We start from the raw sequence: 18,286 nt of genomic DNA, 5'->3' as shown, positions 1-18,286 counted from the left end.
AGTGGGAATGCTTGTATCCCACATGATATCACACACAAGTAAACACACTGCGAGACTGCTTGTATCGCACATGATATCACACACAAGTAAACACTGTGGGACTACTTGTATCGTACATTATATCACACACAAGTAAACACTCTGTGGGACTGCTTGTATCGCACATGATATCACACACAAGTAAACACTCTGTGGGACTACTTGTATCGTACATTATATCACACACAAGTAAACACTCTGCAAGACTACCTGTAATGCACATGATATCACACACAAGTAAACACTATGTAGGACTGCTTGTATCGCACATGATATCACACACAAGTAAACACTCTGCACGACTGCTTGTATCGTACACGATATCACACACAAGTAAACACTCTGCAGGACTACTTCATTCGCACATGATATCACACACAAGTAAACACTCCGTAGGACTGCGTGTATCACACATGATATCACACATACGTAAACACTCTATGGGACTACTTGTATTGTACATTATATCACACACAAGTAAACACTCTGCAAGACTACTTGTATAGCACATGATATCACACACATGTAAACACTCCGTAGGACTGCGTGTATCACACATGATATCACACACAAGTAAACACTCTGCAGGACCGCTTGTATCGCACATGATTACACACACAAGTAAACACTCTGCAAGACTACCTGTATTGCACATGATATCACACACAAGTAAACACTCTGTGGGACTACTTGTATCGCACATTATATCACACACAAGAAAACACTCTGCGAGACTGCTTGTATCGCAGATGATATCACACACAAGTAAACAGTCTGCAGGACTGTTTGTATCGCACATGATATCACACACAAGTAAACACTCTGCAGGACTGTTTGTATCGCACATGATATCACACACAAGTAAACACTCTGCAGGACTGCTTGTATCGCACATGATATCACACACAAGTAAACACTCTGCAAGACTACTTGTATCGCACATGATATCACACACAAGTAAACATTATGCAGCACTGCTTTTTCTCACAACATGACTCAGGTCTGGGATCTGTCCCCGTGGGGGTTTTGGGGCGCCGCCTGCACAGTAAATAGTCCTCTCAATGGGTTACATAAAAGCCTGATTGTGTTCCTCAGTAAACCTTTGGCTTGTTGCAACATAGCAGCCAGATTACGGTAAGGACGTCTCACCAACAGGATTACCTCGCGATCTAAGCACCTTACTTAGTTCCCGGCAATGAAAATCAGCCATAAGCTGGTCTGGGTCTGCACATATAAAGGCGGCGGGGCGGATGCCAGACCCAGTCTGGTCTTGGTCTACGTCCATCTCATACTTCATTCTTGCCCTGAGAAGGTAAGAGAAATAAGTTCTTCAGTTTTCAATGGTTCTGAACCCATCTGATGTCCGGGGTTCCATTGCCCTTGCTCGGGATTCTCTGACCTAGACCCCGGGTAATGTTGCGTTTCTTCTCCCAGAATGGCGTCCTCCAAGCTGGTCCTTCTTCTGGTCCTGCTGTCCTGCATGGAGAGCAGTCTGTGCACCTCCTGTGTGGTGGACAGCTTCACGGTCAAGGAGGGCTTCGACCCCGCCAGGGTGAGTGCGGCCAAAGATCTTTCTCCCAAACTACAAAAGTGGCAAAGTGTGACCTCCTGGACTTCCCCACAGTACTCCGGAAAGTGGTACGCCTTGCAGAAGAAGGATCCGGAAGGCTTGTTCTTGCAGGACAACATCTCTGCGGAGTACACCATCGACGACGACGGCAGCATGACGGCGTCCTCCAAAGGACGCGTCACTCTCTTTGGGTATGTCCGGCAGCATATCCTCGTCTTTAGGATCAGCTGTGGAAGATTCTTGGGTTCCTCGGTCTTGAAAATCCGTTCTGAAGTCTTTGTTTACTTACTTACTCATGCGATTCCCTTGTAGCTTCTGGGTTGTGTGCGCCGACATGGCCGCCCAGTACTCCGTCCCCGACCCCGCAACCCCCGGCAAGATGTTCATGAACTACCAGGGACTGGCCAGCTACCTGTCCAGTGGAGGTAAGTGTCCAGCTGTACCTCTTTTCACTCCCAGTCCCCCTCCTTCCTAAAACCTTTCCACCCACCGCCAGGCGACAACTACTGGGTGATCGACACGGACTACGACAACTACGCCATCACCTACGCCTGCCGCACAGTCAAGGAGGACGGCAGCTGCGAGGACGGCTACAGCCTGGTCTTCTCCAGGAACCCCCGCGGTTTACCCCCGGCCATCCAGCGCGTCGTGCGTCAGAAGCAGGAGGAAATCTGCATGGCCGGACAGTTCCAGCCTGTGCTGCAGTCCGGAGCCTGTTGAGGAGGGGGCGGTCTTTCGGTTTCAACGCGGGAGACGTGAGACCGAGTGTGTTTGTATGGACGGATGTTGTGGAGGCGGAAAAGAGCCAACGCCCTTGTCGTCTTCCAGCTGGAGTCCAAGAGTTCTGTTGGTCTTTTGAGCAACGTGAAATAAAATGTTGTTTTTTTCTAACAACTCCGTCTTTGTTTTGTGCGTGGCGTCTGGTTGAAGCTTGAGAACTTGTTGCACTTTGAGCTGCTGATCCCTCCTGAGCCCATAAGAACCCTCGGCCGGTGAAACACAGGGCAGGAATGGGCTTACTGGTCGTCTGACCTCAGCGTACTCTAGTCCTGTTCTGCGAATTCTACTGTAAGCCACCGCCAGGCGACAACTACTGGGTGATCGACACAGACTACGACAACTACGCCATCACCTACGCCTGCCGCACAGTCAAGGAGGACGGCAGCTGTGAGGACGGCTACAGCCTGGTCTTCTCCAGGAACCCCCGCGGTTTACCCCCGGCCATCCAGCGCGTCGTGCGTCAGAAGCAGGAGGAAATCTGCATGGCCGGACAGTTCCAGCCTGTGCTGCAGTCCGGAGCCTGTTGAGGAGGGGGCGGTCTTTCGGTTTCAACGCGGGAGACGTGAGACCGAGTGTGTTTGTATGGACGGATGTTGTGGAGGCGGAAAAGAGCCAACGCCCTTGTCGTCTTCCAGCTGGAGTCCAAGAGTTCTGTTGGTCTTTTGAGCAACGTGAAATAAAATGTTGTTTTTTTCTAACAACTCCGTCTTTGTTTTGTGCGTGGCGTCTGGTTGAAGCTTGAGAACTTGTTGCACTTTGAGCTGCTGATCCCTCCTGAGCCCATAAGAACCCTCGGCCGGTGAAACACAGGGCAGGAATGGGCTTACTGGTCGTCTGACCTCAGCGTACTCTAGTCCTGTTCTGCGAATTCTACTGTAAGCCACCGCCAGGCGACAACTACTGGGTGATCGACACAGACTACGACAACTACGCCATCACCTACGCCTGCCGCACAGTCAAGGAGGACGGCAGCTGTGAGGACGGCTACAGCCTGGTCTTCTCCAGGAACCCCCGCGGTTTACCCCCGGCCATCCAGCGCGTCGTGCGTCAGAAGCAGGAGGAAATCTGCATGGCCGGACAGTTCCAGCCCGTGCTGCAGTCCGGAGCCTGTTGAGGAGGGGGCCGCCGGTGCCACCGAGCTGCGGTCTTTCGGCTTCGACGCGGGAGACGTGAGACCGAGTTTGTTCGTATGGACGGATGCTGTGGAGGCAGAAAAGAGCCGACGCCCTTGTCGGCTTCCGGCTGGAGTCCAAGAGTTCTGTTGGTCTTTTGAGCGACAACATGAAATAAAATGTTTTTTTTTTCTAACAACTCCTTCTTTGTTTTGCGCGTGGCGTCTGGTTGAAGTTTGAGAACATGCCGGACTTTGAGCTGCTGATCCCTCCTGAGCCCATAAGAACCCTCGGCCGGTGAAACACAGGGCAGGAATGGGCTTACTGGTCGTCTGACCTCAGCGTACTCTAGTCCTGTTCTGCGAATTCTACTGTAAGCCACCGCCAGGCGACAACTACTGGGTGATCGACACGGACTACGACAAATACGCCATCACCTACGCCTGCCGCAAAGTCAAGGAGGACGGCAGCTGCGAGGACGGCTACAGCCTGGTCTTCTCCAGGAACCCCCGCGGTTTACCCCCGGCCATCCAGCGCGTCGTGCGTCAGAAGCAGGAGGAAATCTGCATGGCCGGACAGTTCCAGCCCGTGCTGCAGTCCGGAGCCTGTTGAGGAGGGGGCCGCCGGTGCCACCGAGCTGCGGTCTTTCGGCTTCAACGCGGGAGACGTGAGACCGAGTGTGTTTGTATGGACGGATGCTGTGGAGGCAGAAAAGAGCCAACGCCCTTGTCGGCTTCCAGCTGGAGTCCAAGAGTTCTGTTGGTCTTTTGAGCGACAACATGAAATAAAATGTTTTTTTTTTCTAACAACTCCGTCTTTGTTTTGTGCGTGGCGTCTGGTTGAAGCTTGAGAACATGCCGGACTTTGAGCTGCTGATCCCTCCTGAGCCCATAAGAACCCTCGGCCGGTGAAACACAGGGCAGGAATGGGCTTACTGGTCGTCTGACCTCAGCGTACTCTAGTCCTGTTCTGCAAATTCTACTGTAAGCCACAGGTCCGTGATCCAACTGCCTGATTCTGGACTGACTTGGTCACATCGAGTCTTAGACTTAGATTGGTCACATTTAGTTTTAGAATTAGATTGGTCAGAACTAGTCTTAGTCTTAGATTGGTCACATCGAGTCTTACACTTAGATTGGTTACATCTAGTCTTGGACTTAGATTGGTCACATCTAGTCTTAAACTTGGATTGGTTACATCTAGTCTTAGACTTAGATTGGTCACATTTAGTCTTGGACTTAGATTCGTCAGATCTAGTCTTAGACTTAGATTGGTCACATCTAGTCTTAAACTTGGATTGTTCACATCTAGTCTTAAACTTGGATTGGTCACATCGAGTCTTACACTTAGATTGGTTACATCTAGTCTAAGACTTAGATTGGTCACATCTAGTCTTAAACTTGGATTGGTCTTTTCAAGTCTTAGACTTAGATTGGTCAGATCTAGTCTTACACTTAAGATTTTTTAGATCTTGACTAAGACTTAGATTGGTCACATCTAGTCTTAGACTTAGATTGGTCACATCTGGTCTTAAACTTGGAATGGTCACATCAAGTCTTATACTTAGATTGGTCAGATCTAGTCTTAAACTTGGATTGGTCACATCTAGTCTTAGACTTAGATTGGTCACATCTAGTCTTTAACTTAGATTGGTCAGATCTAATCTTAGACTTAGATTGGTCACATTTAAGTCTTGGACCTAGATTCGTCAGATCTAGTCTTAGACTTAGATTGGTTACATCTAGTCTTAAACTTGGATTGGTCACATCTAGTCTTAGACTTAGATTGGTCACTTCTAGTCTTAAACTTGGATCGGTCACATCTAGTCTTATACTTAGATTGGTCAGATGTAGTCCTACACTTAGATTCGTCACATCTAGTCTTAGACTTAGATTGGTCACATCAAGTCTAAACTTAGATTGGTCAGATCTAGTCTTTGACCTAGATTGGTTACATCTACTCTTAGACTTAGATGGGTCACATCTAGTCTTGGACTTAGATTGGTCAGGTCTAGTCTTAGACTTAGATTGGTCACATCTAGTCTTAGACTTAGATTGGTCACATCTAGTCTTACACTAAGATTGGTTACATCTAGTCTAAGACTTAGATTGGTCACATTTAGTCTTAAACTTGGATTGGTCATATCAAGTCTTAGACTTAGATTGGTTACATCTAGTCTTGGACTTAGATTGGTCACATCAAGTCTTAAACTTGGATTGGTCACATCAAGTCTTAGACTTAGGTTGGTCAGATCTAGTCTTAGACTTAGACTGGTCACAGCTAGTCTTAGACTTAGATTGGTCACATCGAGTCTTACAATTAGATTGGTTACATCTAGTCTTAGACTTAGATTGGGCAGATCTAGTGTTACACTTAGATTTGTTACATCTAGTCTTGGACTTAGATTGGTCACATCTAGTTTTAAAACTTGGATTGGTCACATCAAGTCTTAGACTTAGATTGGTCAGATCTAGTCTTACACTTAGATTGGTCACATCCAGTCTTAGACTTAGATTGGTCACATCTAGTCTTAAACTTGGATTGGTCACATGTAGTCTTGGACTTAGATTGGTCACATTTAGTGTTGGACTTAGATTCGTCACATTTAGTCTTGGACTTAGATTCGTCAGATCTAGTCTTGGACTTAGATTCGTCAGATTTAGTCTTGGACTTAGATTGGTCAGGTCTAGGCTTGGACTTAGATTGGTCACATCTAGTCTTAAACTTGGATTGGTCACATCTAGTCTTAGACTTAGATTGGTCACATCGAGTCTTAGAGTTAGATTCGTCACATCTAGTCTTAGACTTAGATTGGTCAGATCTAGTCTTTGACTTAGATTGGTCACTTCTAGTCTTAAACTTGGATTGGTCACATCTAGTCTTAGACTTAAATTGGTCAGATCTAGTCTTTGACTTAGATTGGTTACATCTAGCCTTGGACTTAGATTGGTCAGATCTAGTCTTAGACTTATATTGGTCACATTTAGTCTTAAACTTGGATTGGTCACATCCAGTCTTAGACTTAGATTGGTCACATCTAGTCTTACACTTAGATTTTTTAGATTTTGTCTTAGACTTAAATTGTTCACATCTAGTCTTAGACTTAGATTGGTCACATCGAGTCTTACACTTAGATTGGTTACATCTAGTCTTAAAACTTGGATTGGTCACATTAGGTCTTAGACTTAAATTGGTCAGACCTAGTCTTACACTTAGATTGGTCACATCTAGTTTTAGACTTAGATTGGTCTCATCTAGTCTTAGACTTAGATTGGTCACACACGAGTTTTACACTTAGATTGGTTACATCTAGTCTTATACTTAGATTGGTCAGATCTAGTCCTACACTTAGATTCGTCACATCTAGTCTTAGACTTAGATTGGTCACATCAAGTCTAAACTTAGATTGGTCCGATCTAGTCTTTGACTTAGATTGGTTACATCTACTCTTAGACTTAGATTGGTCAGATCTAGTCTTTGACTTAGATTGGTTACATCTACTCTTAGACTTAGATGGGTCACATTTAGTCTTGGACTGAGATTGGTCAGATCTAGTCTTAGAACTTAGATTGGTCACATCTAGTCTTAAACTTGGATTGGTCACATCTAGTCTTAGACTTAGATTGGTCACACCTAGTCTTAGACTTAGATTGGTCACATCTAGTCTTGAACTTGGATTGGTCACATCTAGTCTTAAACTTGGATTAGTCATATCAAGTCTTAGACTTAAGATTGTTTAGATCTTGTCTAAGACTTAGATTGGTCAGATCTAGTCTTACACTTAAGATTGTTTAGATCTTGTCTAAGACTTAGATTGGTCACATCTAGTCTTAGTATTAGATTGGTCACATCGAGTCTTACACTTAGATTGGTTACATCTAGTCTTGGACTTAGATTGGTCACATCTAGTCTTAAACTTGGATTGGTCACATCAAGTCTTAGATTTAGATTGGTAAGATTTAGTCTTAGACTTAGATTGGTCAGATCTAGTCTTAGACTTAGATTGGTCACTTCTAGTCTGAAACTTGGTTCGGTCACATGTAGTCTCAGACTTAGATTGGTCAGATCTAGTCTTACACTTAGGTTGGTTACATCTAATCTTGGACTTAGATTGGTTACATCTAGTCTTAAACTTGGATTGGTCAGATCAAATCTTAGACTTAGATTGGTCACATCTAGTCTTAGACTTAGATTGGTCACATCTAGTCTTAGACTTAGATTGGTTACATCGAGTCTTACACTTAGATTGGTTACATCTAGTCTTGGACTTAGATTGGTCACATCTAGTCTTAAACTTGGATTGGTCATATCTAGTCTTAGACTTAGATTGGTCACATCTAGTCTTAAACTTGGATTGGTCACATCTAGTCTTATATTTAGATCGGTCAGATCTAGTCATACACTTAGATTGGTCACATCTAGTCTTAAACTTGGATTGGTCACATTTAGTCTTAGACTTAGATTGGTCACATCTAGTCTTGGACTTAGATTGGTCACATCTAGTCTTAAACTTGGATTGGTCACATATAGTCTTAGACTTATATTGGTCACATCTAGTCTTAAACTTGAATTGGCCACATCAAGTCTTTGACTTAGATTGGTCAGATCTAGTCCAACACTTAGATTCGTCACATCTAGTCTTAGACTTAGATTGGTCAGATCTAGTCTTTGACTTAGATTGGTTACATCTAGTCTTGGACTTAGATTGGTCACATCTAGTCTTAGACTTAGATTGGTCACATCTAGTCTTAAACGTGGATTGGTCACATCTAGTCTTATATTTAGATTGGTCAGATCTAGTCTTACACTTAGATTGGTCACATCTAGTTTTAAACTTGGATTGGTCACATCTAGTCTTATATTTAGATTGGTCAGATCTAGTCCAACACTTAGATTCGTCACATCTAGTCTTAGACTTAGATTGGTCAGATCTAGTCTTTGACTTAGATTGGTTACATCTAGTCTTGGACTTAGATTGGTCACATCTAGTCTTAAACTTGGATTGGTCACATCTAGTCTTATATTTAGATTGGTCAGATCTAGTCCTACACTTAGATTGGTCAGATCTAGTCTTAAACTTGGATTGGTCACATCTAGTCTTAAACTTGGATTGGTCACATCTAGTCTTAGACTTAGATTGGTCACATCTAGTCTTAAACTGGGATTGGCCACATCAAGTCTTTGACTTAGATTGGTCAGATCTAGTCCAACACTTAGATTCGTCACATCTAGTCTTAGAGTTAGATTCGTCACATCTAGTCTTAGACTTAGATTGGTCAGATCTAGTGTTTGACTTAGATTGGTCACTTCTAGTCTTAAACTTGGATTGGTCACATCCAGTCTTAGACTTAGATTGGTCAGATCTAGTCTTTGACTTATATTGGTCACATTTAGTCTTAAACTTGGATTGGTGACATCCAGTCTTAGACTTAGATTGGTCAGATCTAGTTTTACACTTAGATTTTATAGATTTTGTCTTAGACTTAGATTGGTGACATCTAGTCTTAAACTTAGATTGGTGACATCAAGTCTTACACTTAGATTGGTTACATCTAGTCTTAAACTTGGATTGGTCACATTTAGTCTTAGACTTAGATTGATCAGATCTAGTCTTACACTTAGATTGGTCAGATCTTGTTCCAGACTTAAAATTTGTCACATCTAGTCTTAGATTTAGATTGGTCACATTTAGTCCTATTCTGTTAATTCTACAGTAGGCCACAGGTCTGCGATCAAACTGCCTGATCTGGACTGACTTGTCACAATATTTGGTAAACATGAACTTTCAGGATTTCTTCGTATCGGGCAAGCCCTGAACCTCCGGTTGTGGAAAGTGAACTGCATCCAGTTTCTCCGATTAACAATTGGCACATAGGCTTCATCAGAGAAGCGGTTCAGCTTTAGGATTTCAAAGTTCAATGGGCAGACTCCTAAAACTTGTTGAGATTGACTTGTTTGAAGCTCCTTCATTCAACAACCTCATTCAATCAAGACTCTTTGTTGCCAACCGAAACTTCCGACCGGAAGATTTGGGAGACAGTTCTGGAAATCCGAGACATTCCCAACGTTTGATCTGCGGCCCGGTAGGAATTTGGGATTTTGAGCTCGGTTTATCGAACAAAGAGGGTATTTTTGTTCCTGTTTCATGAAATTGGGGCCATCTTTGGTGTAGCGCACGGGTGTCCAACTGGTTTAATCCGGACCCCGGCCTGCGAGCTGAGTGTTGTAAAGTATAAAAATGAGCTGGAGTTTTCAATGGCAGAATCTGGTGTTCTAAACGTGTCCACTGGAGGTCGCAATAGGCAAGCAAACGGTTTATATCTGGGCCAAACCAGAGGTGCAAAGGGGCTGCGGCTCCTCCTCCTGGACTCAAATTAAACCTAAAACCTGCCGACGTCTGCTGGCAACACATGTTTTTTTGGCATCCTCATCGCCCAAGAAAGTGAACGCAGAGTGTAAGTCCACCCTGTGGAACAGGTTTTATCTCAGGGTTTGAATATTTGGATATGAAAAATTAGGTATTTGATAACTAGATGAATTTGTATTTATTCATTTTTTATTTGGTATTTGTTCAATCCGGGCTAGACCATGATTTATGGTTTAATGGCTGAGACAAACACTGAGACAAAGTCTAAGTCTATTGTGTTCTTGAAACCGCACCAAGTTTTTTCACCGACCTTTGTTCAGTCTTTGGTTTTGTTTTATTTTTGCCAAGAGGATTTGCCAAGAGGATTATTTAGGATTCAAACATTTTCAGAACGTAAAAAACAATCTGTAGTCGTAACATCACACCTGGACTGTTTGGTTTGTCATAGAAGACCTTTCATGCTCAGAGACTTCTATTGGTCTGATCTGGTCTTGGACTTGGATTGGTCAAGTCTAGTCCCAGCCTGAGATTGGTCAGATCTACTCTTAGAATTAGATTGGTCTGATCTAGTCTTGGATTTATATTGGTCTGAACTAGTCTTGGACTTATATTGGTCGGATCTAGTCTTAGACTTTGATTGGTCACATCTAGTCTTATACTTAGATTGGTCACATCTAGTCTTGGACTAAGATTAGTCAGATCTAGTCTCTGAGCATGAACTGATGACGTCTACTTGGATGAGAGGCGAAAGGTCTTCCAAGACAAACCAAACAGTCCAGCTGCGATCGATTTGAAGGCCCTGAGATGACAATGCCCTGGATGAATGAGAATATTAATAGACAATCTGAAGTTGTAAGAGAATTTAAGGGGACACCTTTAGTCAAAAAGTGATTTATGACCCCTCATAAATCAATGATTTATGACCCCTCAAGGTCAAAGGTCAATGATTTATGAGGGGTCAAGTTCAAAGGTAAATGATTTATGAGGGGTCAAGGTTAAAGGTCAAAGTCAAAGGTCAAAGTCAAAGGTCAGGTTCAAATGTCAAGATCAAGTGGGTGTGGCTTACCCGGAAGAGGGTGGAGTTAAGACCTGCGGTGGGAGTGGTTAAACCAGGAAGAGGGTGGAGTTTTAAACAGAAAGAGGGCAGAGTTAAGACCTGCGGTGGGAGTGGTTAAACCAGGAAGAGGGTGGAGTTAAGACCTGACGAGGGAACAAAGGAGGGTTCAGTTTTTTAAGAAAGCAATGTCATCTGAGCAGCATGTGACCATATATTTGATAGTTTAAATGTTTACGATCGTTTGAAACAACTTCCAGATTTCGATGTATTGATGGCTGGGAATGTTACGTGTGGAGATGTGGACACGCACACACACACACACACACACACGCACACACACGCACACACGCACACACACACACACACACACACACGTAGAGGAGGGGTACAAAAGGGCGGTGTAAGGCTTAGTCATTATTTGGAGCTTTATACGTTAGCGTAAAGACTTTGTTCGATTCGGTCATGATTAGTGAAACGCCTGTGTCGATTTATAAAAATAATAAAACTTACATTGACGCTCCGCAAAAAAGTCGAGTGTTTCTAAATCGTATTCAGATGCCGCCGACCGAGTCTTTGCGTGAGAAATGGGACTTGGAAGCGTACGGGATGGAGGGATCTTTTGGATTTGTATTCAGATACGAAATGGGGGATATCTGCTTATTTCAGCTAAAAGAAAGAAGAGACGGAAGCCCTTTCTCGATATTTTCATCGTTATCTACCGTGGATTGGGAAGTTTTTGGTGGACACGCACCCACACGCACACACACGCACACACGCACACACACACACACACACACACACACACACACACGCAGAGGAGGGGTACAAAAGGGCGGTGTAAGGCTTAGTCATTATTTGGAGCTTTATACGTTAGCGTAAAGACTTTGTTCGATTCGGTCATGATTAGTGAAACGCCTGTGTCGATTTATAAAAATAATAAAACTTACATTGACGCTCCGCAAAAAAGTCGAGTGTTTCTAAATCGTATTCAGATGCCGCCGACCGAGTCTTTGCGTGAGAAATGGGACTTGGAAGGGTTAGGGATGGAGGGATCTTTTGGATTTGTATTCAGATACGAAATGGGTGATATCTGCTTATTTCAGCTAAAAGAAAGAAGAGACGGAAGCCCTTTCTCGATATTTTCATCGTTATCTACCGTGGATTGGGAAGTTTTTGGTGGACACGCACACACACACACACACACACGCACACACACGCACACACACACACACACACACACACACGCACACACGCACGCACACACGCACACACGCACACACACACACACACACACACACACACACACACATTCGTACGCACACATCGTTAAGACCTGACGAGGGAACAAAGGAGGGTTCAGTTTTTTAAGAAAGCAATGTCATCTGAGCAGCATGTGACCACCCATCTGACAGTTTAAATGTTTACGATCGTCTGAAACAACTTCCATACCTCACGAAAACATATTTAAACAGATGGAAAAAACTATCGCAGAACACAGTGTCACGTAGCAACTGGTCTTTACGGTCGTTTGAAACAACAGGTCAGTTTGGGGGACAAAGGAGGGTTCAGTTTTTACTGACTTCCCATCTGACAGTTTAAATGTTTATGACCGTTTGAATCAACAGGTCAGTTTGGGGTACAAAGGAGGGTTCAGTTTTTATGGAAGCTTGAGAATGTCGTATGAATAGCAACTGGCCAGCCATTTGACAGTTTAAATGTTTACGATCGTCTGAAACAACTTCCATACCTCACGAAAACATATTTAAACAGATGGAGAAACTAGAGCAGAACACAGTGTAACCGCGATTTGCAGAATGAAAGGTAATTTCTTTTTTTTTTTTTTTTTTTTTCATTCCTTGTAACACGTCTGTTTAATGTTACTATAATAAGTGTTTATTCGAACTAAAAACAGTCGAACATCGAGTTGAAATTCACCCACCACCAAGGGATCTCCTAACAGAGTCTCCAATCCTTTTGTGTAAGTACGGATTTTTTTTTTTTTACTGTATTCATTTCATTACCTCCGTTTTTACCACGTTATTAGACAATGGTTTAACTCCGTTTAAGCATTTAAACGTTAAAAGCATTGCACGTGTACGACGATGTAATACCTTTTTTTTTTAACAGCCGATGACGACGAAGTGAAAGACGAAGAACTTTGTTTGATCGATCTTACAAAGTTGGAAGATGATTATCGAGGTGTGTTTAAACCTTCGAATTATTTAATATTGTGTGTATTCATTATTTTGTTTTATAGAGGATTCGCCGGAAGAGACCAACGCGATCCCTTTAACCCAATCGCAGTCTGGTGAGTCAAATAATTCTCATTTTTACAAGAAAAAAAAACATGCGGTATACGATACATATATACATATATTTACTTACAGATTTTCCGTTTACATCTCTTGCTCACTGGTCTCCCTTAACGCTGGAGGGTCCATCAACGGCCATTCCAGGCAGAGGAGAAGGCTTGATTGCGCCAAAGACTCCAGACATCGAATCCTTGCTCCGTGGGGAAATCATCGAAAACGACGGTGAATGTCCAACAGGCACCCGCTGTAAGTTTTTCTCGTTTTCTGCAAGCTTTTTAAGATTCTCAGGAGCTTTAAAGAGCTCCTCTCATTCCAATGTCTTTCGCTCAAATGAATTTCGCGCCTAAGGGGAATGGGCGGGGACTGATTCCGGAGGGGGTGGGTTTATTTCCGGCTATGCTTGCATGAGTGGAGATGACAGCGCCACATGTGGTTAAAGCCGGTATATATTAATTTTTTTTTTTTTTTTTTTTTTTCCACAGGCAACAAACGCAGGAGGAAGCGTAGATGCGCCCGCCAGCTCGACAAACATGATAGAAACAGAAGAAGGCTGAAACAGTACTATCGTATACTGGCTCGCACTCTCATGAAGATGGCAGACATGATTTGATACATACTGGTTTGTTATATCTGTTCCATTCGAATTATTTTTTCTTTTTTTTCTTTAGAGAAATATAATGGGTGTAGTTCCATCTGAATTAGATGTAGTTATTGTAGAAGATGAAGACGTTTGTAATCATCATTTAGATCCAAACAACCAGATAGAATGGGAACCAAACGATGATCCGTCTTTGCAAGATGATATTAATGTGTTAAATTCAAACACAAACACACAAGCCTCTACACAGCATCACGAGGTGTTGGGAGGGGCGACACCCTCAGGGGAATGTTTGGATTTTTCGGAGGTGGTGGGGGTCATGCAGAACCAACCGTCAACGGCTGACCAATCAATTTCAAATGAGACCCAGAGGGGTGATGGGGTAAATGTCTTGAGGAGGGAAACATTCAACAATATACAACTATCCAGCGTTTTAACTTTTCCTCAAAACAACGATGTAACAGATTACGCCACATTTTACCGCGGAGTCTTGGGGAGCCTTAAAAAGCTGACACAGATGGTAACTAAGGAAGCTAGACCCGACGATATCATTCAATTGGAGTTATCCGGTGAAAGTGCAAATCAACACACTTCATTTACATTTCGAAACGATGCCGGGGCTGTGATGAATGCTTTTCAAGACGTGTTAGATCTGTTGGTACAATCAAACGTTGAAATATTGAACGATGAAGAAATACAGGTGATGGTCCAGGTGATACATAACCCTCGAGGTGGTGTAAGAAGAAAAATCGAAACCCTTTTGGAACATGAAATCCGCAGAAAAAAAGCTCGTTATCTTTACAATCCATTAAACTCGAATAATCAACTATGTTTTGCCATTAGCCTAGCAAGTCTGTTACATCCTGAATTTACAGATAACCAGGCTGTGGCGGAGGCTGAAAAAATACAGAGAAAAGCGGGCTTAGACGAACAGAATTCCGTCACTTTCAGTCATATTCGTGAATTTGAAAAAGTGGTACGTCGTAAAATTGTCATACTGTACAGAGAAGAGGGCCAACGACCCCTCTCACGGTTCGAGACGGATTACCCCAAATCAGAAAATCCGTTGTATCTGTATTTATCTCAGAATCATTACAGCGGTATCATTAACATTAAAGGTTTTTTGTCAAAACCGTACGTTTGTCACTACTGTTACCAAGGGTACAACAAACCCGGCAGACACAAATGCGACGGCTATTGCTTGGTCTGTACACAAAACGGGTGTGTAAAAATAGAGGGGAAAACTGTGCTTTGCAGGGATTGCAACATGTGGTGTCGTTCTCCTGCATGTCTCCTCAGACACAGGGTAAAACACCGGGTTATGGAAAAACTCGTCAGCAACTGCGATCGGCGAAAGAAATGCCTTAAATGCAACCTATTTTACGATGTACCTGTGGCTACAGGTATCGCTAAACACACGTGCCCTAAGTTAAAATGTCAAATATGTAAAGAAGAGCTACCTCGCAGTGACTCAGAGACACCTGAAACACGACATCTTTGCTATATACAACCCCAACCACGTGAAGTAAACCACAATGATAATATCATATTCTATGATTTTGAGACGTTTGTCGATGACAATCACACTCACATTCCCTTTCTAGTCTGTACCAAGACGCTGCAAGGAGAAGAGTGGTGTGCTTTTGGACTGGATTGTGTTACAGTTTTCCTCAATCATTTCAGGAAACCTCGTTATCTTAAATCTACATTTATAGCCCACAATTCGAGAGGATTTGACGGTTACTTGATTCTGAGAGGCATGGTACAGCTGGGTATAGCACCCTTAATTATCATGCAGGGGAGTAAAGTTCTCTGTTTTAAAGACCCTGATTTTTTGCAAAAATACATTGACTCGCTTTCCTTCCTTACCATGCCGCTTAGCGCTATGCCAAAAGCGTTAGGACTCGGTGATTGCTGGTCCAAGGGGTATTTTCCTCACAAATTTAGTTCGGAGGAACATTTAAATTATGTCGGAAAATACCCCGCAATCAGCAATTACGGTGTAGAACGCATGACACCTGTTGAACGCACCAAGTTTGAGACGTGGTATCAAAATGAGAAAAGCGAGGTCTTTGATTTTCAAAAACAAGCGGTACACTACTGTAAAAACGACGTCAATGTTCTTCGTGAGGGTTGCATCAAATTTAGAGCCGAGTTTACGAGCGAGACGGGTGTTGACCCCTTCTCCCGTATCACCATAGCCTCGGCCTGCATGAAGGTGTTTGTGACTAATTTCCTCGAGCCGCGTTCTCTAGCCATACCTTCCCCGGATAACTACCGAGGGTTGTGTAAAAAATACTCACACACCAGCATCCAATGGTTAGAATGGGAGTCGCATCGTCGTGGTATTTTCATTCAGCATGCTTTAAACAAAGGCGAAAAACAGATGGGGGCATACTTTGTGGATGGGTTTGCTATAATCGGTGGCAAACCATTCGTCTGGGAATTTCAGGGGTGTTTTTATCACGGATGCCCGACGTGTTTCGAACCCGGTGCTGTATGCCCTTTGACAAACACACCGTTCGAGGAGTTGCACAAGGCTACCGAGAAAAAAATGAAAGCGTTAAAGCGTGACCACAAGGTCAACATCATCGTCATCAGAGAGCACGAGTGGAATGAAATGAAAAAATCAAACCCTAGGGTAATAGACTTTCTCAAAACACGCAATTACCCCGCACCTCTCATGCCTCGAGACGCTCTTTATGGAGGTAGGACAAGCGCCTTTTGCTTGAGGCACACGGCGGGTGAGAACCAGCGTGTATTGTATGAGGATGTCACCTCTCTCTACCCGTACGTCAACAGCGCATTTCCTTACCCCCTGGGTCATCCTGTCATCATCCACACGGATTTTGACGATGTTGGAAACTATTTCGGTCTGGTCAGAGCCGTTGTTCACCCTCCTCGAGGTCTCTATTTCCCTGTGCTACCCTACAGAACGGTCAAGGGTAAACTAGTGTTTACACTTTGCCGCACATGCGCAGAAAACAATAACCAGCAGGAACCCTGCGAACATGATGAGGAAGGAAGGGCATTGACGGGAGTCTGGGTCACGCTCGAATTCAACAAAGCTTTACAGTTGGGATACAGAGTCGGTAAGATTACGGAGGTGTGGCACTTTGAAGAACGGAGCGAAACCGTTTTTACGGGTTATGTTCAAACTTTCCTAAAGGGTAAGCAAGAAGCTTCAGGGTATCCCAAAGAAGCCGTCGATGCAGAAAGCAGGGAAAAGTACATTCGTGAATATCGTGAAAATCAGGGAATACAGCTGGATGCTGAAAAAATCGAACCCAACCCTGCCAAGAGACAAATGTCAAAACTCTGTTTAAACAGCCTTTGGGGAAAGTTTGCGGAGAGGTGCAATAGAACTCAGACCACCTTGGTGAGAAAAAGTGAAGTATTTTTCGACTTTGTATTTTCAGGAAAATATCAGGTTGAATATTTTTCCTTTCTCAACGAGCAAATTGCTATGGTGCAATGGCAATACAGTAAAAACAGCGTGGTGCTTCCCGGTAACACAAATAATGTATTTGTCGCTGCTTTTACCACCGCTAACGCACGTTTGAAAATGTACGGTTACCTAGAGGTGTTGCAAGAGAGAGTTCTTTACACAGACACCGATAGTTTAATCTACACGGTAAACGAGGGGGAAGTTTCTCTGGAGACGGGGTCCTATCTAGGCGATTTGACGGATGAGTTGGGAGGAGACAGCATTCACGAATTCGTCTCTGCCGGTCCAAAGAGTTATGCCTACCAAACCCTGCAGGGTAAAAAAACTGTGCTGCGTGCCAAAGGAATCACTCAAACCCGCGAGTGTTGTGAGAGGGTCAACTTTGAAAGCGTTAAAGATTTGGTGGAGAGCTATCTGGAGGAAGACAAAACAGGTGCGATCTACACCCCTCATCACCAAATTGTTCGTGATAAAAGGGGGTTCCTTTTAAATAACTCGTCTTTCGAAAAAAAGTTTCGAGTGGTGTATGACAAAAGACGTCTCTTTCCCGACGGGAAAACTTTACCTTTCGGGTATTAGAGAGGAAATGGAAAAAATGGAACGAGTAGACTTTGATCCCAGATTTCATACACCTTTTTCATGCCTGGTTGTAGGACCTAGTGGTTGCGGAAAGACTTTTTTTGTAAAATGTGTATTGGAAAATTGTGAACACGTCATGAATTCTGTACCCGACAACATTGTGTGGATTTATACATCTTTCCAACCCATGTATGCTGAATTAAAAAAGATGAATAAAAAAATTAAATTTGTTGAAGGACTGCCTGATTCCTTTGAAGATGAAAACTTGTTTCCGGACGATCAGACCCATTTGGTGATTTTGGACGATGTTATTTTTCAAGCCTCAAATCACCCCGAAGTGGTTAAAATTTTCACGCAGTATAGACATCATAGAAATATGAGCGTTATGATGCTGACCCAGAATGTTTTTCATCAGGGAAAATTT

At 43.4% G+C, this 18,286-nt stretch overlaps 1 protein-coding gene and 1 long non-coding RNA gene across 2 annotated transcripts; both read left to right on the top strand.

Moving 5' to 3' along the window:
• Nucleotides 1-1,232: 1,232 nt before the first annotated feature.
• Nucleotides 1,233-2,472, top strand: LOC133557347 (purpurin-like). The gene is made up of 5 exons (XM_061907747.1): nt 1,233-1,351; nt 1,474-1,591; nt 1,664-1,800; nt 1,922-2,034; nt 2,106-2,472. Exons 1-5 carry the CDS (start codon nt 1,290-1,292, stop codon nt 2,327-2,329), a joined length of 654 nt encoding a protein of 217 aa, XP_061763731.1. The 5' UTR covers nt 1,233-1,289; the 3' UTR covers nt 2,330-2,472.
• Nucleotides 2,473-13,022: 10,550 nt separating this feature from the next.
• Nucleotides 13,023-14,109, top strand: LOC133557027 (uncharacterized). Its single transcript, XR_009807649.1, has 4 exons — nt 13,023-13,124; nt 13,183-13,233; nt 13,313-13,483; nt 13,720-14,109. It is a non-coding gene; the product is annotated as an uncharacterized LOC133557027 (long non-coding RNA).
• The last annotated feature ends 4,177 nt before the right edge of the window (nt 14,110-18,286 follow it).

Source organism: Nerophis ophidion, linkage group LG08 (assembly GCF_033978795.1).
Source record: "Nerophis ophidion isolate RoL-2023_Sa linkage group LG08, RoL_Noph_v1.0, whole genome shotgun sequence".
Taxonomy (NCBI): domain Eukaryota; kingdom Metazoa; phylum Chordata; class Actinopteri; order Syngnathiformes; family Syngnathidae; genus Nerophis; species Nerophis ophidion.
The sequence above is the reverse complement of the archived record's forward strand: the minus strand, read 5'-3'. Positions and strand labels throughout refer to the sequence as shown.